Below are 27,188 nucleotides of genomic sequence, written 5' to 3' on the forward strand. Positions count from 1 at the left end.
AATATCGGTACTTTCTACTCCTTACATTTTACAAAATTGGCTCGTTACTTTAGTTTTTTACAAAAGGTTGTCTATGAGGTGTGATTGTGCCCAACTGTGTCTGTTAAAACACCGTCGGTGTTTTAACAGACACAGCTGGGCCAAAGTTGGAAACCAGAATCAGCTTTAAATCCAGTCCTAATCTAGTCCTCACTAAATTTAAAATAATTTCACTGGAGTTAGTTATTATTTTTGCGTCATCAATACCAAATTCAATCTAATTGGATGGGAATATACACAGACTTCTCACAAACTCACACTTGAATTCATATGTTGCTACTCGGTCGGAATCGTATTAACCTGGAGTCCCAGTCTCTGTCACAATAAACAGGCTATATGTTTTAGGCCTATTGTCAGACAGCCATTTAAAATGTAGGCAATGACATATAAAGAATAAAGAGCCTGTTTTCCATGTCCAATGTAGTTCCTCAGCATACTCTCTAGTAACATCTGTCTGGTCCAGGGAGCTTTGTCATTCACAAGACTACTTTTACTTTTAGACTTTAAGTAAATTTCCAAGCCTGTACTTTGTTACTTTTACTTGAGTAAATAAGTTAAATCCCTACTTCTACTTTTACCAGAGTATTTTTCAACACAATTATCTGTACTTCTACTTGAGTACGGGAAGTGAGTACTTTTGCTATCTCTGCTGATGGGTTCATCCCTTGTGCATGGACAATCGTAAAGATTTCTTTCACTTCCTTGTGCCTGGCACAGGCTCTCTTACGTTCGCAGTTACTGTATAATACAGCTGCGAGACCAGACATCTGCTCCCTATTTTTCTTCCGTGACAAGCAGTTTGAAGACTTTGAAGAACAGCGGTGCCCGCCAGTGTTCTGATTGACAATCTGGCTACATCATGATACAACAGATCTCCACCCAAGCTGCGAGGAGTGCCTCAGCCTCGTTCGCGGGGCTGGCACCCTGTCGGCCACCTGCAGTTGTGCACCCGCTTCCCGACAGAGGAGCTGCAGCGGCAGACAGTGGCAGCCGGGTGGACAGTAAGGCAAGGATACCACCAGCGGCAACACCCGGATATCCCGGAAAGGGATCTCTTTGGCAGGCAAGAGTTTGCTGACTTAGATCCCCCCAGAGATGGTTCTCTAGTCAGCACCGGCTCTCCCTCCCTCCCGTTGGGAGAACTGGAACTTGAAACAGAAAAGGATTATGGAGCCCTGCCACTGCAGCTGTCTACTTTCCAGAAGGGGAGCACCACATTAGCGGCACACCATATCATCAGCTTTTTTTCCTCCACATCAGGCAGACTCCCTGCCCCCCTGCAAAGGTTTTAGTTCTCGACCTGTGTGAATGCTGAGTAACAATTCTCCGGCTCCAGGATGGCACCAATGTCTTGCAACGCACTGTTCACTAGGGTCCCAGGCGACACAGAAACCGAGTTCCCAGCTGTCTCGCCACGCCGGTAGAGCCTGGCCTTCATCTTGCTGACACTTTTTTTGGCCAACAGAAGCCCACACCGCCATATCCCTGGGATCAGGTCCATGCTCGCTTCACTGACTGCTTCACTGACTGTCTCCGGCATGACCGCTAAGCCTTTGGCTGTCCCCCGGAGTTGTATCAATATCTGGCTGCACATTTCACAGCAGAACATCTCCCTGCACAGATCACAGCTCCCAGCCCATAGAAAAACGTGTGCTCTTGGACGGTTCCATTACCCCTGGTGGGATGTGTGGCACGCACTTTGGACAGCCAAGCTATAGGTAGTTTAGGGTATGCGGAGACACCTCCTGTGGTGCCTCGGCCTCCACAGCAGCACCGAGATGTCAGCTTAAGGAGACGGAACCAGATACATAAGAAAATTGTACAGTGTGAGAAGGAAGAGGAGCTAGTTTATGCTATCTACCCATGGATTTTGACTACATCACCTTTGACCTTAACCCAATATCAACAGCTCTTAGAGGACAAAGCCTATACAAAATAGAACGATAGTTAGGAATTGTAACTCCAGATTTTATGAGTATAGGCATAGCCTTCTAAGATCCAGGCCACTTGCTTCACGAACATTGGCTGAAGAAAAATGCTGATGTTGGGAGCAGATCTCTGGTCTCGCAGTGGTAATATACAGTACAACTGCAGACGTAAGAAAGGCCTGTGCCTGCTCCGCATACGTGAAGGACAAACCTAATAGCAACAACTCTTAGAGGGCTTTTCCTATACTCATAGAATCTGGAGTTACAATACGTAACTATCATTCTCTAAATGAACTAAGCAACTGAAGTCAAAAGACCTATTGACAGACACAACCCTGAACCAGCCTCATACAACAGCACACATGAAAGGGACAGTTGTCGTGACAGGGGTCTAACTATTGTAATATAAGTCTCTCACACACACACACACACACACACACACACACACACACACACACACACACACACACACACACACACACACACACACACACACACACACACACATTGCTTTCTTTCTTTACTGTGCCTCAACGAGAGTCTCTGTGTCTCGGCAGAGCTGTCGCTTTCAGAAAGCAGACTGGCACCCCACTGCTGTTTTGCACCCTGTCTGGCCCCTGTTTGGCCTGGCAATCACCGTGTTTTGCTTATAAATTTCAAAGATCCGAAAGATGTTACAGAAAAGGGCAAGAAATGTATATGCTCCATGTTGTTTGAATCCCCCCTAGCATTTTACTTCCTTTTCTTTGTGCTATCAGGTGTTAGTATTTGTATATTTCCAACCCCCTTTTTCTTTAGACTTTTATTCTTTGCTGCCAATTTTATTTCCCCCTAAGTGTTCTTTGGCTGCTGTCAAATTATTTATCTGTCTGATCTTTCCTATACATCATTCCCATCATCCTCTTCTTTCTTGTGTTGATTTATCTATGCAGCTGTACATTTTGTAACTGTTTAATAGCAGCTCTATTATTTATAATTCACCTTCCCAAATTCTCTTTTACTGACTTGTAAAGTGAAGTTTTCCACAGTTTCGCTCAGAATAAGAGTCTCTTTTTCTTTTCCTCTGGACCCTCCACATGTCTTATTTGAATAGCTAGGTGGCACATAATCATGGTGGATAGGATTGACAGAGAGGAAGAGACTGGCCTTTACATTATTTACACTTCAGTCATGCACTCAAGGAGAATAAATGACACTGTTAAAAGCTAAGCATGCTGGCATGTTTTGAACATAAAGTACACACAGAGTGTGCATATTCATCCTGTATGACATCCCCCAATGTACTTACTTACTTTATGTATTCAACTTATTGTTGATTGAGTATTTACAGTTTTGCTACGCATAAATAACCTAATTACGGAAATTTTACATAAGGCCATTTTCTTTTCCCAAACACTGTAATTCAATGTTTCTTAAACATTGATTGGCCACCTAAGTGAGACACCTCAACTACATCAGCATTATGTCTTAAAGGGGAAGTACCCACTCAGCAGGAAATTTGTGATTCCACTGCATTGATAGTAATTAGTTTCAGGTGGAAGCAAAAGTTTTGCTTTCCTAATGCTCAGCGTTAAAGAACAAGTTTTACTTGGTCTTCAGTTACATGCCTGTTACGGAGTGTAAAGGTTTTACCCACCAACCAGAATTATGGTTAAATTTTACCCACTTTTAAATGGACAGCTGCAGGAAGGGAGAGCTAACTGGTTTGGTCAAGAAAGAAATGTGTGATGTTTGGTGGTGACAGGAGTTTGTGCAACATCAACACTTTTTCAGGGCTCCACGTTTTATGACTAATCCAGTCCTGCACACCCACACAGGTGTTATTATTATTTTGGCTGATTAAGTCTCTGGTCAGGTTGAAGTTAGATGGTGCTATGCTGTAAAATAGAAAATGTTACCGAACTATGTGTACTAATGCTCTTTTTATGTCATATTGTTCAGACCGTAAATACAGGCAGCCGAGTCGTTGATGTCAGCTTCTTTGTTGTAATGTCGGCTCGTAGGTATTGGGGGAATTCAGACAGCTACGAAATCTCCCACTTGGTGAGAAGAACTACAGGCCTATGTTAACAAGCTGGAAACAAAATGACAGCATCACAGGCAATCACGGTAAATCTAATTTAAATTCTGAATTAACACCAATTGATCAATTCAGCTGATTTAAAAGGACTAACAAGTTAACCAGATACAAACAAACAGCTTCCAATAGGTTGTACATTGCAGTGGGAAAATGAAAAAGAAGCTGCAGGGAGTCTGTTAATATTGTATGCAGGTAGGCACCTGTGGTTGGGAGTGTCAGGAGTCCAATCCTCGGTTCCTCCTGTTGAAGTGTCCTTGAGCAAGATGCTAATCCCCAATAGCTCTTGATGGCTAGCAGCGTCATCAGCAGTGTCTATTTGGGTGAATGAGAGGTGCACCATATACAGTAGATGTAGACTACATGGTCCATCTTATTAGAATAAGTTGTCAACTATTAAATGAATCACCAGCTATTTTGATTATCAATGGATTGGTTTGAGTAATTTAGAACAAATGTCAAAATTCTTTTGATTGCAGCTTCTTAATGTGAATATTTTCTGGTTTCTTCACTTGTCTATCATATTAAACTGAATATATTTTGAATCCTGGACAAACAAGACATTTAAGGACGTCATCTTGGGCTTTGGAAAACACTGACCAACATTTTTCACTTTTTTCTGACATTTTATAGACCAAACACGCACATATAGTAGTTAGTTGCAGCCCTAACATGATTTTTTTTCATGGTTGCTATTTCACCTCATTTTCTGTCTGCCTGTGTCTCTAGGACTTTCCATCACTTTCTTTGTTACATTGTATAACAAAGCAGATATGTAATCAGTTGTCCAGACAATTAGCAAAGATAAAACCAGCTCTCTTACTGGCTGAGCATCTGCAGATGTGTGCGATAGCAGCAGGTAGCGGGCTTCTGGTTGTGCCTCTGTTAACTTTTTCTGTTATATAGTTCAATCCTAGTGGATTAGTCAGCTTACAGTAAGCATCTCTGCACAATCGTCTGCAAGTGAGTGACAGAGAGAGAGAGAGAGATGGAGAGAAAGAGAGATCTGCTTATGATGCTGAGTGACTGTGTGGTATGCAAGAACCTCCCAGCTGTTTGCCCTTTGGTGTGTGTGTGTGTGTGTGTGTGTGTGTGTGTGTGTGTGTGTGTGTGTGTGGGTGTGTGTGAGCAAGGTAAGGACAAGCCGCTGTGTGTTGGTTGTGTGTGTGTGCATGCATCTCTCTCCTCCTCTCTCTCTCTCTCTCTCTCTCTCTCTCTCTCTCTCTCTCTCTCACACATATAGGGGAGTAATCCAGCAGCAGTAGAACAGTGTAGCGTGTTCGGGGTCTGGATGTTAGCGCTGCCTCTCTCAGCTTTGGGACAAAGCCTTACTGTAGGTATACACACACACACACACACACACACACACAGATGCACGCATACATGTGTACATAATGCTGTTTTGTCTGCCTACCTGCTGTTTTTCCTTGTAGGCTAAATATTTCTGTATGATATTTCTTGCTTCTTATACATCTCGCTGTATTGATTGTGCAAGCAAACAGTGACGGTACTGGAGTATTCTTTTCTTTCAAGAGTATTTCAGTCCAGAGGATTTGAGACCATTGATGGAGGTGATGATGGGATTAAAATTTGCAGCTCATCAGCAAAATGTTTCCATCACTCGAGCACATTGACACATTTGAATGCAGAACAGATTTTCATACAGTATTTCCATACACCTGAGCACCTGCTTTGTGTACGTGACAATTTAGACTTGGTGTTGTCAATAGAAGACGCTGGCCACTTTAACTGTGTGCAGGTGTTTTTGGTGTTTTTGTTTGTGAGTGTGGCTGGTGATGATGGGGTAGAGGTGCAATGGATGTGTCGTTTCCAGTTTCCAACAGGGTGGAAACTTGAGCTGGCTGCTAGTATGACATGACATGGGACTGTAAGTCAGACTTCAGGGAGAGAGTGGGAAAAAACATGAGCGAGAGAGTCGAGTAGATGAACAAAACAGGTGTGTAAAACTAAAGTGTGAGGAAGAGAGATAGAATAGAGAAAGGGCTCAGGATTTAGAAATGTACGGATAAATGCAGTTGAAGATATCTTCCTGCTTGTGCTTCCATCTTGACCAGATAATGAATAAAAAAGGATAGATTGCTAAATTTGCAGGAGAGCATTACAATATGTGAGACGAGAAGGCTTATGTGCCCCCCCACCACCACACCAGTGGCTCATGTTTCCCCTCCACACCCCTCTGCCTGGTTCTCCAGCTGCAGTCTTGTTCCCTTAATTCCTGTACCTAGGGCTGGGTGCTGAACGTGCTCAGAATGAGACCAAAAAAGCTAAAGAAAAGGAAAGAAAAAGATGGATGAGAAAAATGATATGGGGTGAGAGGTGGAAAGGGAGATTTAGGCAAGGTAGAAGAAAAGTCATAGGAATAGAGGATTAGAGAAAGGAAGACAACAGCAGGGGAAAATAGAGATGATAGCCTGAGGAGTGTGAAGAGGAATGATTTAATGAGTGACTCTCTCTCCACCGATGCTCCTCATCAGACAAAAGCTGGATACGTTGCAGGGTTTCTTCAGGCACCCTTGAATGTTGAGTAAAATTATCATAAATTTTCAAGATCCGTTCATGACAAGGAAACATTTTTTACATCACTCCTCAACATTTCTGTGCCATCTAAAAATAATCAAATATTTTCACTTACTTCCAAGAAAAAACTGTAAAGTGGCAACTTAAGTCTAAATTCCTGAACAGTACTTCTAGTTACTGCTTGCATACCCAGTACAGTGCATGCATAATACACACTATGAAGTTCCCCTGGGAGAGACTAATGTGTTTTTAGAAATAAGTGCAGCATTTGCAACATAGTTTTATGCAGAATGTTGTGTTTCTGAGATGTGACTGAGTCATTCATTTTGTCTGGAAATGCCTGTAGTGCATTACAAAATACTATCCAAACTTTGTCTTCAATGCATAAATGAGCACATAAAAGCCAATAACAGAAGATGTCTGTAAATGGAGGAAGCAGATAACTTTGGGAAGGAACTCATTACATAGGCTACATGGTAGGGATGGGCTCATCTTAATAAACTGAGTGTTGTTTTATCAGCATCTTCCCCACAGTGTGTACAATTTATTGGAGTCTGTCATTCATTTATTCAATAGAAAAGAAAAACTCAAACCGGTAAACAAACTATGATCGCAACCAACCAGTTTAGGCTGCTAGATTACAACATTCATCCACCACTTATGCTAGTTTGGCTTCCAAATTGAGTTTCCATATTTTAAAAGAAACTGTGACTGATTACCTGTCAGCGTGCCTAGCAGAGCTCAGCCACAGCCACCATTTGCTGCATTTAGCTGGTGTAAATGTCCCAGCCTGGAGAACTGGAGAGAAGGAGATTTAGCTACTGTTTGGTGCTGTAAGTGAAATAAAGTAAAAAAAAAACTATTTTATCAATACACATCTTCAACAAGCATAAATGTGTAAAAATGTATATATTTATTTTTATATCTGACGCAGTTTCTCATCCACTACCGTTATGTTTTACACAAGCATAGTGAGTTACCTTGGCTAACAGCGAATTGTGACAACGTAAAACAAAAGCTGTGTGTATGTATTCTAACTGTTTATCTTAGTTTGCTTGTATCTTAAAAGTTGAGAGGAACCAGCCCCTACTCCCTCTTTCAGCCATGAATCGACATGGCCAATTATTATCTACTTCAGTATAACTTGGCTGTAAAGGTGTGTGTATTTGCTCTCTTCGCTGCACCGATGCAAAAACTGTATCTCTGCCGGAAACTGAACGTGAAACTTAAGTCCCACTGGTGGAGGTAAAAGCCTTTAGATGTGCTGAAACATTTTGAAAGGGCAATGGCCAATGGGGAAACACCAACACTGATGTCATCAGACTTACGGTACTTTGACCAATGGGGAAACTTCATCACAGGGACAGAGTTTTGAGGTTGTAGGGTTGGTATTACGGTCCTATGGTCCAGCCAAAAAATAAAATTGCCAGAATGCTTTATTGGTTCTGTTACCATTAAAAAGTGGCACCATCATAATTATCGGGGGGGGGGGGGTTAAGAATAGCTGCAACCTCCTCAGTATGCAAATATACATGTATGTCACTATATGAGAAGTGTATATTCATACACATGTCAAAAATGATGAAGATGAAGCTTGCTCATTCCAATGAAGTGTGTGTGTGTGTGTGTGTGTGTGTGTGTGTGTGTGTGTGTGCGCGTATACAGTATATGTACTGTTTATGTTAGTATTTACTCAGTTTCTCTTACACCCTCTCGCTATGCCTTTCACAATTGCTGTTTTTCTTTTTATTACTTGGCACATTGCTTCAGATCCATCATCTGCTCATTGCAGTTATAACATTTACTCCTACAATTCTTCTAACCTCTCAGTCTTAGCATTTTTTGCAAAGGCAATGGTGTGCAAGGTAAAATACACACTCTTGTCATTCTGCCAGGGGATTTGTTTGCCAATGTGGAGGTGGTACCACAGCCTTTGATCAGCACCAACCTCACGGTGTGTAGGGATGGCATTACCTGGCACAGAGACAAGCTGCTTTACATAGTGAAAATCAAGATTTACTGGATTCAAAATTCAATTTGCAGGCATCTAGTGGGACTGTATACTTTGTCTCAAAGAAATGGATTTAGTGCTTTAGTTCATCAATTCAGAATTCTTTTTTTCTGTAAATCTTTGGTGGATGAATAAATGCCCGGAGTAATGCCAGCCCATCTGGTCACTGTTCATAACCTTTTACAGAGCAGGGGGTGCTTTATGCACTATTCATTGTCCTAAATATTGCAGCGCCAGTGCCACTGATTCTGTTGTACATTGCACAAGCTAGTTATTTTTTTCATAACATTTACAGCTTTTACGGCATTTCAGATTATTAATTGGAGCTGATGCAGATTAATAAAAAAAGTCAAATTATCGAAATAAGTAGGCCCTACTGTATTTATTCAATGCACAGTACTATCTGAAAAGATGCTGCTCTGACCACAGCTATACTCCATCATAATGACTCAGACAGCGAGGAACAACTAAAAAGTACGGAATGAGAATAATGGGCTGACATTAAATCAGTCTTCTAGGCAAATAAATTCAGATTATTGTGTGATTTAATTTCTTCCTGGTATGCAGTCAGTCAGTCAGTGGCTTGTTAGACTAGAGCACTGGTAGTTACTTTTTACCTGATGTATAAATTCAGCTTCATCATGAAAAGTGTCTAGTCATATTGGTTTTATCTATATTTGGTTTTACATGAAGGGACCATAATACAAAAAAGGAGCGTTTATGAGGCATTAATAATATAATGATAATAATAATACATTTTATTAAAGACGCCTTTTGGCACTCAAGGGAATTCACTAATGAAACAGCAAAACAAATACTATAAAAAGAAAAAAACAATACTTACAACAGCAAAACCAATACTAATACAACCGCAAAACAAATACCTATACAACTAGCAAAAAAAATACTATACAAACAGCAAAACCAATACTATACAACAGCAAAACAAAATATACCAAAAAGCAAAACAAATACTATAACACAGCAAAACAATAATATACAACAGCCAAAACAATACATACAACAGACCAAACCAAATACTATACAACAGCAAACAAATACTATACACAGAAAACAAATACTACAACAACACAAAACAAAACATAAAACAAGCAAACAAAAATAAACAACAGCAAAAACAATACTATACAAACAGCAAAAACGAAAATACTATAACAGCAAAACCAATACTATACAACGCAAAACAATACTACAACAGCAACAAAACAAATACTAAACAACAGCAAAACAACAAATACTATACAACAGCAAAACAAATACATATACAACAGCAAACAATCTATACAACAGCAAAAACAATACTATACAACAGCAAAAACAAAACTATACAACAGAAAAAACACTAATATACAACAGCAAAAACAATACTATACAAGCTATACAACAGCAAAACAAAATACTATAAACAGCAAAAACAAATACTATACAACAGCACAAAACAAATACTATACAACAGAAAAAACAATATATATAACAGCAAAACACCAAACTAGACAAACAGCAAAAACAAATATAACAAAAAAAAAATACTATAAAACAGCAAAAACCAAATACTATACAACAGCAAAACAATAAACTTATACAAACAGCAAAAAAACCAACCATATATAACAGCAAACAAATACTATACAGCACACAACCAAAACAAATACTATAAACAGCAACACAAATATACAGAAACCAAATAATATACAACAGCAAAACCAATATTAACAGCAAAACCAATACTATACAACAGCAAAAACCAAAATACTATAGAACAGCAAAAACAATACTATACACAGCAAAAACCAATACTATACAACAGCAAAACAAAACTATACAACAGCACACCCAATACTATACAACCAAGCAAAACCAATACTATACAACAGCAAAACCCAATACTATACAACAGCAAAACCAATACTATACAACAGCAAACCAATACTATACAACCAGCAAAAACCACTAGAATACAACAGCACAAAACCAATACTATACAAACAGCCAAAACCAAACTATACACAACAGCAAAACCAATACTATACACCCCACAGCAAAACCAAATATACAACAGCAAAACAAATACTAAAACAGCCAAAACAAAACAAATACTATACAATAATACAACAGCAAAACAAATAACACTACTAAACAGCAAAAAAAAATACTATACAACAGCAAAAACAAATACTAAACAGCAAAAAACAAAAAACAAATACTATAAATACTATACAACAGCAAAACAAATACTATACAACAAAAAAAACCATACACAAGCAAAAAAATACTTACAAGCAAAACAAATACTATACAACAGCAAAACAAAACAAAAAAAATAAAAAAGCAAAACCATAATCTACACTGCAAAAAACAAATACTATACAACAGCCAAAACAAAACCAAAATACACTAACTATAAACAGCAAAACAAATACAATACTACAACAGCAAAACCATACTATACAACACGCAAAACAAATACTAAACAGCAAAACAAAAACACAATACTACACCAATACTATACAACAGCCAAAACAAAATACTATACAACAGAAAAACCAAACATATACACAGCAAAACAATACTATAAACAGCCAAAAACACAAATACTATACAACAGCAAAACAAAACCAATACTATACAACAGCAAAACAAAACAAATACTATACAACAGCAAAACAACAATTACTCAATTTACTCACATTACTTACCTAAACATGTTTTTTTTTTGTATTTTATTAGTATATTATCTTTTAGAATGCACAAATCAAACCTGTGATGAGTGGTTTGATTTGAGTTAATATTATTATACAACAGATTTTTGAGACACTTTTAAGCTTTAGTAAAGAGAGATCCAGTGAGTGATTACTTAAAAAGATAGCATTCAACATTTTGAGATTATAATTAATAATGCTTAGCAGGAATGTTTCTCATAAGATAGTCATTCATTTTGAAAGTAGTGCAAAATCTTTTGATTCTTGGAAGCCCAAATATATATTTGCACATCAAAAAAGAAGAAGCACATCAGCAATGTTTTTAGGCTGGGTCTGTTCTGCTGTGAAGATGCTGAGCTAGCAAAGGGAGGCCTGGATCAACATGTTCCTGACGGTTGGTCTCTTCTGTGTTTGCGAGGCGTGTCAGCGTGATCTCAGACTGGCATTGACTCGCTTCTGGTCAGTTGACAGGTTGGGTTGGCAGCATGGCGACCAGCTTGTCTGTCTGCGATGTCAGCAACACTTGATGCTCCCTGCTCAGTTTGTCACTGCCTCGAATTCAGTGGTGACAAACACATGGACAAAACCTGCTAATGCTCTGCAGTCTGCCAATATGTTTGTGGCGTGAGAGATGTTTCCTGATTTTTGATCTCGGTGAGTTTGTCTGTGTCTGCATATCAAAATGTTTTCTAGTCTGTCCCTGTCATCATTTTCCGTCCTCACAACTTCTACTCTTTTCTGTCCGTCTTTCATGCTGACATAACCTCTATTTCTAGTTTCTGCATACATCTTTTCAACTGTCAGCTGTTTTCCATTCGTCAATGTACACCTCAAATTTCTCTTAAGCTGCCATTCTTCTTTTATCTCTCTCAAACACTCTGTACCTATACTGGCTCACTCTCTTTTTTTTTACCTTCTCTTCTCCATCTTTTTTTCTCAGAGGGAGATCTTTCCTCTTCATAATTTATGAAGAGCTACGGTGTTGTGTAGCTGTCAGATGCAGCAGATAAGAGTGCCGTTTCTCTTCTTGTATGTTTTAAAAGCAAACTTTTTAAACGTTCCTGTGAATGCAGTTTGTCACAACTCTGGCCATGTGTTACTTCTCAGCAGAAGTGTTTGCAAAGGAAAGTAGAATACACTCGCATCAGGATGTGGTAATAACTAGAGATGGGCATTTTAGGTCATTTCCATATTTGAGTATTCACATTTTATACTCACAAGAGAGTACTTGGCTCGGCCTTCTCTGCTACAAAGTTAATTATTTTCAACTTTTGATGTAAGACCTTTAAGTATAATCACTATGTCCCCTAATTCCCCATAGCATTGCTGCAATGTAAAGATAGGATGTTACATAATGGCGTACACATCATTGCATACACTGTCAGCACACTCAAGCCTTAGGTTCACTGGGTGGATCATTTGAATGAATTTTGGCAAATGACAGAGACAGAGATTGTGTCAGTGTTTTTACTTAGTTTCCCTCTATTTGTTTAAGCTCTTACTTGCATGTAATAACTGCAAATGTTACACAAAATAACGTAGTAGTCAATTGTATTTCAGATCATTATCACACTTATATGGACTATATTGTATATATTGTACCTACATCTTCAAAACTACGTTTAATTTAGTGTTGTGTAGAAATCCTGTACATAATTACATTTCGTGTCTTGTTTGTCCACCATCATTAAGTTCAGAATAGTCCTAGGGGTTAGGGAAGTCTGGGAATGTCCTAATTTGCTTTGACAGGAATGGACACAGCTCTCTTGCTGCTCTGAACTGGATGTCAACGGAGACAGATATGCAACACAAGCTCAGAGACTTCTGTCCTCAGTTGATCCTCTGTCTCTCTGTCTTTGTCCCCAAATACTCATGTATGTGCAGCCAGGCTGACTACACCGCATGTGTGCACATACACGTTTAAGTCCTTTTTACTGGGTCAGGGGTCACACCTGCTTCTGACAACAGATGAATGAGAGACTTACGAGTGTTGCTCTTCTTATCTAAATGTGTCACTGCAGGATACCTTCAATTATCGCAGACAGGTGAGGAAGTCTACATTGACAAGGTTTCATTTCCAGGATTGTTCAGGTGCCGCCAAAAATTGTCCGGAATTTTCGTCTGGATGTCCGTCACCTTCCGCTTTCTGTGTGTTGGCATTCTAAACTCTGGTCGATTTTATGAGGACTATGGTTAACTGCTCCTCAGATCTCTGCAGGGTAAATCCAGAGAGCTAGCTAGACTGTCTGTCGTATCTGAGTTTTCTGTTGCACAACTGATACAACTTTTGAATGTAAGAGGATCATGATCACCATTAAAATTGACGGTGATTTGATGTGTTGATTTAAGATTCACCACTGTCTGTCCTGTTAGAAAATACTTTACAAAAATGGATTTTCCCTTTGTCCTCACTGTTTATTCACTCAAATCTATCTACAGTAGCTGCTATTCTTTCCTCATCAGTCACTGTGCTTGACATAATGGGGCTTATGCCTGCCAGATTAATGCTAGCTGCTTATTCTTGTGGAAAAAAAGATCAATGTTTGGTAGTTTAATGACAATTACAGAAGAACCATTATTTAATAAAGAGTCCTTTCGGTGTTCATTTGTCTCCTAGGAAGTAAATCTTTCCAATCACTGTTGTATAAAGAGCCATTGACTGCAGTCATGGATGAAGGCATGATGTTGACTAAGAGAATAATCCTCTGTCCTGACAACTGTCGAACTGCATGTCAGTGGGGAGATTAGCTCTCCCAAGTCTGAATTTATAGTGCATAGACAAGTTAGAGAGATCCACCTTACTCAGATTCTATGCTACCTAAACCTGACCATGTCAACAGTAAACCTATTCAGAGACCATTGTGTCAAAGGCATTGCTGCCAGCTGTAACTGTGACAGTGAATTCCCTCCAATGTGTCACAAGGTGTAAAAACAATGTTGCAGAATAATACACCAGTCAATTATAAATTAAGAGTTCATTAAAAGCACAGCTAATGTTGTGTGCCATGTGGAAGTGATGGTATTTTCAATCAAGTTGTAATTACAACCAGGAAAATTGTTTTTTTTGAAAGTCTCAAGTATGAAAGTAGAAAGAGTGTGAAAAAGAAAAAATTATGCCTCAGTCTTTAAGAATTTAAAGCACCACATCGGCTAATATGTTTTGTTGCTAATATGGGTTTCTCTTTGAAATTATGAACATGTAATATACTGCAAAATATCACCACCTGGGCTGTTAATCTTCTTTTAGGATCAGGATAATGGGATAGGAGTGGAAAAGTACACATGTGCATCTGTCTCAAGGAAAGCAGTGACATTCAGAGGTAAATGCGAGTCTAAAAGTAAACAAAAATTTCTTTCACGTTTCATTTTTTTCCATTGGGAGATTTAATATTCTGTATTTTAACGTAAAGTCTGGCAGATATGTAAAGTGTTAAAATAGATGGTCACTGTTGACTCCTGTACTTAATAAGGGTTTTTTATTCAGTGATTCAGCGGTTATTAGCAGGCCATTATTATACCTGCTGCATCAAGAGACTCATCACCCCAGTCTGAGACCAGTTTATCTAAGATACTGTGAGAGAAAATGAAGATGCTTGCTCTTTGTACAGTGCACTGCTAGACTGTTATTAGGAAAAGAACACTCCAAAGATACCTCATTATCTAGCCGAGTGGCTGTTGGCTGTCTACCTGCCTGAGCTCTGCGTTCTGTCACATTGCACATTACCAGGCTGCACATACTGAGGAGAGGAGATTCTCAATAATGGCCCTGAGATAGTGGTAATGGCGCTGCTTATTTGGCTGGGAAAGTTTAATGGAAAACATTTTTCATGGCTTTGTGACTGCCACTGTGGGCCAGTTGTTCAAAGGTAAACTGATTTTGGTTATCAGATTGGATCAAATCTTTAAAATGGGTTTTTCAAAAGGGAAAGAAGGAATCCGAAATCAGATTAGATCACGGAATCCAATCCTAGTTTTAATCTGAATCAAACCTTCAATTTGTGTTAAAAATGTAGTAAAACTTTAAAATTGGTCAGATAATACATTTCTATCATTTAGTGTATATGCTTTTGTTTATATTTTGCATGTGACTTATGTAACCGTTGTAACAGTGATAAAGTATACATATGCTACCAATTAAGCTATTAGTATCAGTAAAAAATAAAATAAAAATGATTTTGTCCCCATGAAACAATCCCCCAAACAGATTTTAATAACAAAGAAAAATCATATATTCTATTTTTCTGTTATTCATCGCCGTATATTAATTTCAAGGAAACGATCACCAGAGACGAGCCTCAAAAATAATTTCTGGTCTCTCCTCCTCAGAGGAAGAAGAACCCTGAACATTCTTTATTTTTTATTTTGTACATTAATAAAGTATAAAGTATACATTATTTTCTTTTATAAAATATTGAGTTCCAGACATGGTAGTGGAAAAGTTTTGAGAGAGAGAGAGAGAGAGAGAGAGAGAGAGAGAGAGAGAGAGAGAGAGAGAGAGAGAGAGAGAGAGAGAGAGAGAGAGAGAGAGAGAGAGAGAGAGAGAGAGAGAGAGAGAGAGAGAGAGAGAGAGAGAGAGAGAGAGACCTGTTTCCTGCAGAACTGCTACAAACTACTATTTTTTCTATTTTTGTTATTTCCACTAACCCCAACCGGCCCGTCAGACACCGCCTACCAAGAGCCTGGGTCTGTCCGAGGTTTCTGCCTAAAAGGAAGTTTTTCCTCGCCACTGTCGCACTGTTGCTTGCTCTGGAGGAAACTACTAGAACTGTTGGGTCCTTGTAAATTCTGGAGTGTGGTTTAGACCTGCTCTATCTGTAAAGTGTCTTGAGATAACTCTTGTTATGAATTGATACTATAAATAAAATTGAATTGAATTTCTTTTTTTTTGGATTTCTTTTGATGTGATACTTCCATTCTCTAGCAGATCCTTATTTCAGCTTTTTTTAATTTCATTAATTTAATTTGTACTTTAGTTTAAGGTTTATATGAATATTTCTATGCACTACAAAGCATCAGACCACAGATTATGTCCCCCAGTGATTCTTATAGTCAATGTAATGGCATTCTGTCTTTGCTGGTTTTGCTGGCTGTAAATTATTTTCAAAACGCACAAGAAAGAAAGGTTAAAATAACTAAAAATGGCTGTACCTGTTACTTTCCTTCAGTGAAACTGTTCAGAGTGTCAGGAGGGTCTTGAGGGAGTAAGATACTGTAACATACAACTGGAGACAACCCCTGCCTGAATCTCTTCGTCTCCACTATTTGCCTCCTCCATATCTCCTATAAATAGATTGAGTACATGAAAGATACATTCCTAGCAATTCAGAAGGCCTCACTGACAGACCTCAAGAGCTTTATGCGTCTTAAATGTCTATGCACTGCATGTGTGTTCATGTTTTAGTTAGCGGGTATGTCACTCTAATTGCTCTTAACTGATCATTTATGCTAAAGGTCTTTTTATTGTTAAAGGTTTTATTTTTATTGTTATTATTATTATTGTTATTTTCATACTGTTTTCTCTCTATACTGTATTTTTATACCTTTTTTGCAAGCTGCTGAAAACTGCTGCTGGAATTTTCAATTTCCTTGCGGGAGTCATCCCAAAAGGATCAATAAAGAGAAGTCTAGTCTAGTCTAAGGGTAGAAATGGCAAAGCACCACACCTAAGGGAGAAATTTGGGTCAATATTGGGCTTATTACAAATTGAAAGTTTTTATTTTTTTAAATGTATTTTTTTAATCAGTTTAATGGCAGTAAAACCAATGGTTCCTGCTTAGCTAGCTCCTGTTTTGTGTGCCTGTGTGTTTTTATGTGCCTATGCAAAGTGTGTCTTTGTGTGGGTGTTGCAAATGTGTATGGTGCTGTGATTGCATGCTTTTATCCTTCAAACCTTAAAAATATCTGTTTGATGGATGACAGCATATCATGTGCAGGCAAAGCTTGTTAAGAGAAATAATGGGATCCCTGTATTGGCCTGTTACACATCCCAACTGGGTTATGCTCAGCCTACCTTCATGTTACACTGTCTCACATTATACACTATTTTTGTGTTTGTCATTGAAAACAAGTGGATGTGTTTGATCTCTATCTGTGCAATTTATTTTATTTTTGTTGTTGCGTAGCAACACTCATCCAGTGTTTTATGTTTTTGCTTGCACAAGTCCAAGTTTCTCTTACCTTCTAGGAAACAAACTCCAGTAGTATGTGCAAATTGTTCAAACCTCCAACGATCAGTGGGCATCTGCTCTACAGTATGAATTGCAATTCAATTTCCTTCTTGTTTGATTTTAATGAGCATACTTAAGTTTCCAATCATGTGTTCATCAAGACATTATAGAAGACATTCATTGCAAGTCAGGAGCAAGAGTCAGGAGCATCATCCTCTGAGTGTGGCTTAGCAGCATGATCTACTGTGGTGGTTAGCAAGACCATCCATCAACAACAACGAAAACAACCGTTAAAGTGCATCCATCAACAGCCACGTGGCTGTTTCTTTTATTGTGTACTTGAAAAAATACAGTTCACCACTGCTGTAAGAATATTGGCTGCTGATGTGTGATGAACCACAAATAAATAGACTAGTGTAATACCTGATGACTCATTTACGACACTGCTACTGAAATCTATAGTGTTTATTTATTCAAACAGTTTTGAAATGAAATTGATTTATGTCCCCAGGTTACGCTCAGTGTGGCACATACTGTACAGAGAATTGATCTGTTGTAAAACTTTAGAACAAATAAGGTTTCTGTTTTGTTTTGCTTACCTCAAGTCACCCACAACACACTTTGTGTTCGAGTGCATGTTTTAGATTTGCTCATTTGAATATTTTCTTTTAGCGCTGGAATCATCTAAATTGTTGAATCGATTAAATTACCCAGCTCCCATTATAAGATCAATTTTAGTTATATTAAAGAGCCACACTTACTTAGAGAGCCTCATAATGTGGTTTGATCAATTGAGAGAAGGTTCCCAGCTAGGGCGGGGAAATGAGATTTCAGATCCTTACTAAACTGCTTATGTTATGGCTTTAAGGATCTTGGTTTCCAGCAAATAGCATACTATTGAATGCAATAGATTTAAGTGTATGAATTTGTTCACATTAGTTCACATTAAATTTAAGTCAATTTTCAACTGGCTAAAATGAAAAAATTAATTAATCATGTATTATGCAAATAAGCCTACAACCTTCTACCGAAGTGTAATATATATATTACGCTGTTGTGATGTGGTCGGGTTGATGTGGCCCAGCCTTCGGGGCCTGACTCTCAATAGCAAACCAACCATCACTCTCCCTTTTAGGACATTGAAGTTTTCCTCCAAAGTTTTTCAACCTACAGCAAGGCATTAGATAACTGTAAATAAAAATAACTATAAAAATGATAAAATTCTTGGACAGAAAAGCGGATTCTAAGAAAGCAAAGGAAAAACAAGCAAAGAAAAACAGAGGGTTTATGTTGGGAAGCAGGAAATAGCTTCTCTCTAGTAAAAGAAGAAGCACTGTTATAATGTCCTTGCTAATGAGAAAGAAGGAACAGATATTGTTATGCAGGATCGGCGGTGCAGAGCCTGGAAATTACCTGCCATTGCTGTGAGAAACGAGTCTGGCTCAACACATTGCCCACGGCTAAATACAGGCTTCCTCCTCCATAAAGACACCGCTGTCATAACGTATAATCCAGGATAAGAAATGTATGACGCTGGTTGATACATCCCAAAAGTGAGTTTTTCTAAGCGGTTCTTTTACTTACCTGCTCTTTAAATGTGAAACATGAACTTTCAGAAAATCTCCCAGTAGGTTGTTTCAGTTCTTTCAAGCAGCAGTCAAGCTTCAACTGCAGGATTCTGCTGAAAGACTTAAACACTGACACAGCACAGTCATTGTACAACTTCCACAACGATTTTATCATCAAGCAGTATTTCATAAAAAACAGACAGTTTAGTTTAGTTGTTTTAATAGATTACACACAGAAGCCATCTCATTTTTACAGTATTATCCCTGTTTATCATTACCAGAGATTCCTTAACCTTTTACAACTGTCTGTCTTTACTCAGAGCCTGAGGAGTAATTTTGGCAGGGAGTGTAAAGTTAGGCTCATGTGTGGGTTGTGGGTACATCCTAGTGCCTGTCCACACTCGGTGCTGAAGAGAGATGGAACATTTTGAGCTGCCAGGGCAACCAACAACCAGCTGGATGTTTGCCACATTCCCACACTGAACTTTCTACGAGTTTGATACATGTCCATGAGCTGAACTGATGCTTGTGCAGCATATCCAGATAATCTATTCCAAAACCTCCTGTGCCCTTCCTCTTGGACTGTAAGCAGCAGACATTGCCTGTGTGCCGGAGTCTGTTGGTGTGGAATGTCCTATTGAATATCTCTTCTCAACTTTTCTGAAGTGTGATACATCATCTGACTTTTACTGGTGGAGGTTTAGTTTTCCACTTACCTTTTTACACACACACACACACACACACACACACACACACACACACACACACACACACACACACACACACACACACACACACACACACACACACACACACTTTGTGTATGCAAAGCGAGATTATGGAAGGATGTGCTATTTTCATCAACATTTGCAATACAATGTATCATTTATTCATTAAGTAGTTCCATTACGTTTTCTAGTTAATGGAAAAGGAAATTGGCATTGATTGATATTGTAATGGATTCAGTTGGGATTCAGTCAGAAGCATTTTCTTTGAAACGCTGAAGGCTTGTGTCAAAATGCACAGAGCATGTTCTAGTGTAGTTCTCTAGGGATAATTGTATGGAAATTTAAAGTGCTCTGATAAATGAATCTCACTGGATCAGTGCCCCATGCAGCTGTAATGGAACTCTTTTCTTTACTGTATTAATGTTGTGCTGCTGGATGTTATTTATTAATACAGACCTTGCTTAGGCTATTTGAAACAAAATCAAACACAGTTAATATAAAAATTGTTGGTTAACAAAATGGATTAAACTGTCTGTGTTTGGAAACCTTGATCTTAATGTGGAGACAGCTGTAGTAATAACTCGTCCGTGGGCTGCCAGTGCTGAAATACTGTTGCCTCATCAGTTATTTTAGGTCATCGTAAAAGTGTAATTTAATAGTACTATGGTTTTACTTAAATTCCATCTTGCATTTATGTGTATAACATGTTACAGATGAATACATTGCATTGAATCGTAGGCCAAATAATCCGAGGCTTAGACCCAGTCTGTTGATATGTAGGTGTCCCTCTGCCAGAATGTTTATTGCCCTCTAGGGCTGAAGGGAGACTGATAATTAGTTTGTGGGAGCAGTTGTGTGTTTCTCTGTTAGCTTAAAAAAAACACAGAGGAGGTGCAGTGGGATGGACCTTGGCTGTCCTTTATTTCCTTCGTCTCTTCTCCTCTTCTCCTTTTCTGTCACTGTGAATGTGTGTGTGTAGTCTGTGTCTGTAGTGTGTATGCGTGACTCCCTTCATTGAGGCTTCGGTGTGCAGAGGTGAGGGCTGAGGAATAGGGTGATGGTCATTGAACAAAATGACTGGTACATGACACAAGTGTGTGTGTGTGTGTGTGTGTGTGTGTGTGTGTGTGTGTGTGTGTGTGTGTATTTAAACCTTAACTTAGTTCTACTTCACATCTATAACTTACATTTTTTCAATCACCTTGTGAATAAGAATTGTGACAGAACAATTGATATTTCATTCAAAGTAGGGTTACCAATGTATAACATTTTTCATAGGTTTCCATAAAAAAACAAAAAACTTTTTAACAATAAGCTACTATATATTTGCTATTGTGGTTTGTTGTATAGCCCAACTTATACTGGATTTAACACTTTTTAGAAACTAATCTTTGACATTGGAAAATGGAAGAAGTAAGCTCAATCAAGATCAACACCAACCTTACCCTTTAGTTAAGATTTGTAACACAAAGCAATCCTAGTCTTGAACTGCTTGTTTCATTCTTTCTGTACTTGTTTGTTTTAACTTAGCAGCCTGTTAGTCTTTTTTTATCTGGTTGTTTTTTTGCAAAGACTTCATAGATCCTATCATGTGTACTGTCGCTCACTCAAAGAGCTTCACTATCTGCAAATCCATTTCAAATCCTGTGCTCCTATGTTTGAGTGTATCTGTGTGTATGTGCTTTAACTTGTGAATCTATTAGTGGTACTGTACGGCATACACACAATAAATACATTCTAAAAAAACACTAAGTACTGAAGATTTCATACATGTACAACACGTGCACTGACATTTTCTGTGGGCACAGTGTGTCCATGGATTTCCATCCTTTTCTTAATCACTGTGTGTTTTGATGTGACCCGACTCGACATTGTGTTGATCTGTGTGTCTCTGTGTCACTGTCTGTTAGTCACATCCATTGATAAAAGGACTTAATGTTACATGGTCAGGACCTCCCAACTGTTGTCCAATCCTATTGGTTGAATCCACATAGTTCAATTACAGTTACTTATGTGCACTCTTGACCCCAGGTTTAGTTTATCCAAGCACACAGCTTGAACTCTCTCTCTGTCCCTGAATATACATATTGGGTTTCTCCAGATATTTGTTGAGCTGCTGCACTTGTTACCCAGCAGATTGCATTTTATTATATTTGTTTTATTTTAGTCTTTCCTTTTCCCCAAAAGAACAACTCTATTTCCCTTCCGCTCTGTTTTTGCCTGTTTGACAGCAGGTGCTGTGAAGCTGAAATTGTTTTGGGTTGACTTTTCCGTGGAGAGTTGGGAGCTCCAAGCTTTACACAACAACATATTACTCACCCAGCTGCTGAGCTGTAAAGATTTGCTGTCTGTAGTGTGTTCTACCCTCTATGCATACACATATTGTTATCCATACTCAACTGTCTGATGAATGATTAAGTAATGATTGATCTTTATGCGGAGACAGCTGTAGTAATAACTCGTTGTCCGTGGGCTGTCAGTGCTGAAATACTGTTGTCTAACCAGTTATTACCATCGTAAAAAAAGTGTAATTTAATAGTACTATGGTTTTTGGATTTACTGGATCTGTTTCAGGGAAATGCATGATATTATTCAAATATCTCCTTTAAAGGTCCTTTTAAAAACCATGACATGGTGCTTTTTGGATGCTTTTACATAGGCCTTAGTTGTCCCGTAATACTGTATCTGAAGTCTCTTTCCCGAAATTCAGCCTTGGTGCAGAATTCCAGCCAGTAGAGCCAGTCCCACAATGAGTTTTCCTTAGTATGTGCCATTTCTGAGTCTGGGGGGGGGGGGGGGGGGGGGGGGGGGGGGGGTTGGAGGCTTGGGGTGTGGCCTTGACCAACTGCCACTTTACTTGTTTGAAAGCCATGATGTCTCTCTCTTTCTCATGGGTGGGCCAAATTCTCTGGGCGGGCAAAGCAGAGAAAGTGGAGGTATCCTTTTTTCCTTATGACCTCATAAAGGGTGAGATTCCAGACCAGAACATCTGAGCTTTCATTTTGTCAAAGGTTGAGCAGGATACCCAGGGCTCGGTTTACACCTATCGCCATTTCTAGCCACTAAATAATGAAATTTTCATGCCAAGGGACCTATAATATCTGCTGAAAATGCTACTTGTTTGTAGTAGTTTGTGTCTCGGGTGGCATTTGTTTACCAGTTTTTCATTTCCTGTATGCATAGAAATGAAAGTTAAGCATGACATTAATTATAGATTATTATTTCAGTAATTTCTGAGGGCAGCCCAAGATAATCGCTATAATACAGTAGGGCTATATGGACTGCAGTGTAATTACACTCACTATTATTAACCTGTAGCCCAAGAAGAAGAGTGGAAGAACAGTGCTGCACCATCGTATTCCACAATAATTTCATCATGCTACTTTTAGAAATAGGGTGTTGAATGCATATTGCTGTGATGATTCTGTAAGCATGCAACAACTGTTTGTAGTATATAAATGGAAAAACATCAGCACACACAGAAATGGCTGTTTGAAGATCTCACTGCTCTTCTGCTCCTCTCTAGTGGGAGTTGCTCTGGTGCTAGCCTTGATAGTCTGTTAGTAGCCTCCCAGTTGCCCACTAGCATTTTACTGCTTTTTAATAGTTATTTTTAGCCTCATCTTAGAGTACGATAGCTGGGTAGACACGACAGGAGTGCCCACGCACGGGCTGCCTAATGGGGGGAGGGGGAAGAGAAATGACGGTCGGATAATAAAATGAGCAAGAGATGGAGAAAGAAAGTAAGCTGTAGTGGATCCCAGAGCATAGCCTAGTTCATCATGTGGCTTGCTAATGGGCCTCTAGCTCCGCAGGGAACCACGATGAGAGCCAGTAGGGGCTTCCTGTCAAAGTGAAGTACAGCACTGACCTCAGGGCTACAGCGTGACGTGTAAAGCCACAGAGATGACCCCTTCCCAGAGCCTAACTCAGAAGCCTCCCAAGGAGGTTGCATGCTTTCTATGAGCGTCAGACTATCCAACATACATTATGTAATGTATTGACTTTCCAAAGCATGAGAAATGTTTCTATTTTCCTTTTCAGTCTCCTCTTACCTTCTGGCTGTTTTGATCTACTCAATGTGATTTATTCAGAGCTTAGTGATGCTTAACATTCATTGTCTGTAAATATCGATGGCTATTCTGACTCAGACCAAAATTAATCTGCCTTGTATTATAGAAATAACCATTTTAAGCTGTCAGCCTTCAACGATTTATAAAGATTGATAACACATTGAAATGGCAGCAATGTAATATTTAAATATACAAGTCATATGTCTCATATTTTCTCATAATTCAACATTATCGGGTCAACTAGTGCTAGGCTCTTAAAATAGTCTAGTTTCTGTTAATTTCTTCTTTTTATTTTCTAAAAGTCTTCTTCTCTTCTTTCCTCAAACAGAGGTATCTTGTTTTTGCTTCCACACTTTTATTTTTTCCTTTCTTAGAAACTGTAATGCTGGAGTAAGTGTGACTGTCCTTGTAAACCTGTATAACATGTAATTTCCTCTCACTGCAGAGCATCAACATAGTGGGGCCCAGTAATGCAGAGCCCCCACCTCAACCTCCCAGTCCAGCCATGTACCAGCTGGATATCGTTCTAAAGAAAGGGATCAACCTGGCGATCCGAGATCGGACAGGTAGGAGCTCTGTTTATTCTTACCGTTACCTCAACAGCATTGGGGTTTATGTAGGGAGACATGGTAGACAGCTTTATCAAGCATCTAGTTAGCCTACCAGAGCTACCCTGTCCTGGTCTCTGTCCACTTCTCTCAATTGCCTTGTCACTGGCAGAGGCAGTCCAGCATCCAGGATGCTACCATCTTCAAAAACTTGAACAATATCTTTGTTATTGTATCCTCTTTGTCAGCTATCTATATGTGTGCCTTCCCATTTGCTACACACCGCTTTTTTTTGTCAGTGTAATATTTCCTGTGAAACTATTTTATTTTCACCTCTATTTTATTTTTCTCACATTTTGCTCCCTGTCTTTTCTCTCTGCTCATGTAGGGTTTTTATTAAATCACGCACATCTCGTCCTCACAGCTCACTCTATTTTCCACGTTTGACGTGAGATGGAATTATTAGGAACGATGCAGAACATTTCCTGTGCATCTAGGCGTTAAAAGGAATTCAGCTTTGACTTAAACTAGAACATTTTCACATGTGATGCCAAGATGGTTGACTAGTATGATCTCCTGGTGTAAGTAATTTCTTCACTAGCTCAGTGTGATAGGCTTTTAGTTTACCTCTCCCATTGTGGTAAGAAATAGAATTGATCTACTCTTTGCACCAGTATAAAAGGGTGTCTCACATTCAACCACTCTGCTAAACAGTATTTTCTCTCTTCTCTGCAGTGATTGGGATTTTAAGTGCAGGGAACTGTGGAAGCTGTCTGAACACAGCCCTGATTTTAAGCAGGCAGTTAGTATGTCTTGCCAGCTAGCAAAAATAAGCAAGTCCAGAGATTTTCCTATAAACTCTAACAGACAGTGGTTTGGATAGGAATGGATGCAGGGGTCTCATTAGCGGCTGTAGCAGTCACCATGACGACAGATTGGAATAGGCTGGCCTGCTCCCTCTTGTACATTTTGGCTGACTACCTGTCCGCCTGGATAATGAGCAGTGAGGCGCAGAGCTCACCTGTTCTGTCCTGAGCCCATCAAGACAGCTCATTATAGAGAGGGGTAGAGTAATACAGTCAAATAACAGAGACATTTACTGGATTTAATTTAATATGAGCAATAAAGTGAACACGTGTTGTGTTGTCACACAGTTGTCAGAGAGGGCTTCTTCTAAATGTGTATGCATTTAATATAGTTCAGGTGCCTATTGATTCATTAAAATCCCTGACATGAATTATAAATCATACAGATAGTTTCCAGTTTTGTCTGCAAAACATTGTGAACAAACATCAGAAATACCTCTGCATCACGGAAATACAGATATTCATATCCATTAAACATAGAAGTGAAACTAGAAATAACTGAGATTAAAATAACACCTCAACATGCAGACAGGCATGCTCAACTCTTCATAACAATATCTGATAAACTAGGGTGGCATCAAACGAGTGGCTGATTTCCAGTCAAAGCTGAGCTTTATGACCACACATTAAGTACTTGACGGTACTTGATGTTACAAGAAGCCAAGAGAAGCACACAGGAAGTCTGCCACCTCTGCTCTGATCAATGCATCACAGTGACCTATGCACCCAGAGACAAGGTTGACACAAAACGGGAGGGGGTCTCCATAACCAGGGGCATGCTGTAAGTTCCAAGTCATTAAAGAACCCTTTTTGTGCCTGAGCAACGGAAACAAGGCAGTGTATGAACTAAAGTTGAAATTTTATTGCAGAGTGGAGAATCAGTAATGGCAGCAAAACACCATCAAGAAGCAAGCATTTCATGTTGAACCAGAGGCACCCTGAATCTTTCTTTGAACAGTCTATAAAGGCTCAGTGTTGTCCCTTCTCAGTCTTTTTAAGCCCCTTATTGCCATAAAGCAGTAGCAAAACCAAGTTTACATGTACATACAGTTTCTTACCTGTGAGCACCGTATGTTGTCCTTTGACAGGATGATGCAGTAACAACTAACAACAATGGTTTAATCAAACACCATTACATACTTAGTTTATGAATTGGTTTAAACTTAAAGCACTCTAACTAATTGAACTAAACAATATAAGCCTCACTTCACTGGCCACAGAAAAGCCCTCACGCGAGTTGTCCAGAGCAGTCTTGCTCATCATAAAGCATTTTGAGCTTGCACCCTCTTGTGCTCATGCTTTTGCGCTGAGTGTGCAGGTTCTGTCAGCTAAGTGTTAGTAAGTATTCAGTGCTAAGGGCAGGGGGTGGACATGATGGCACCGACATGACATACTGGAAGACCAATGTATCACTATACAAATATCTGTGTCAACAATGTGATGTATTAGACTGTATTTCACTGTAGTTCACTGTATGTTCACTTGCAGATTCACTACACGTTACATGAACCCTATTCTTTGGCTTCCCTAATTCTCTTGGCAATTAAATATGTTTTCTTTAAAAGTTTTTTTTAGTTCCCTGTTTACTGTCTAGGTTGTATATTCATCTATATTCAGGATAGCCATTGACTATATAGGCACCTGTTTATTCTTGTGTTTCTTCATGTGATGCTCAGAGGTTGGTTGTTATGGGTTTTACTTACTGTTTTTGTTTTTCCTTTCTATAACCAGCAGGCAGCAAGCAAGACACGGAAACTTGGCTTGGGTCTTAAGGAGTTGTCATTTTTGTTCACCAACAGATGAACTGTATACAGAATGCACAGCTATAACATTACTGTTAACTTAATACTCACCACTCTCCACCGCACTTGCTAACGTGTGGGTTGCCCCTGCTGTGTGCAACATGCATGGTGTGTGTGTGTGTG

The 27,188-nt window shown here is 39.1% G+C and overlaps 1 protein-coding gene across 6 annotated transcripts in view; it reads left to right on the plus strand.

Moving 5' to 3' along the window:
• The window catches only part of mctp1a (multiple C2 domains, transmembrane 1a), a 144,412-nt gene that overhangs the window by 26,705 nt on the left and 90,519 nt on the right, over nucleotides 1-27,188 (plus strand). For 5 of the 6 annotated variants that reach the window (XM_032516581.1, XM_032516583.1, XM_032516582.1 and 2 more), the window contains exon 2: nucleotides 24,295-24,415. In XM_032516581.1, the coding sequence (XP_032372472.1) occupies nucleotides 24,295-24,415 (121 nt within the window). Of the gene's footprint in view, nucleotides 1-5,293; nucleotides 5,378-24,294; nucleotides 24,416-27,188 lie in introns of those variants that run through there. The other variant, XM_032516585.1, reaches the window with a different exon arrangement.

This window comes from Etheostoma spectabile, chromosome 5 (genome assembly GCF_008692095.1).
Source record: "Etheostoma spectabile isolate EspeVRDwgs_2016 chromosome 5, UIUC_Espe_1.0, whole genome shotgun sequence".
Taxonomy (NCBI): domain Eukaryota; kingdom Metazoa; phylum Chordata; class Actinopteri; order Perciformes; family Percidae; genus Etheostoma; species Etheostoma spectabile.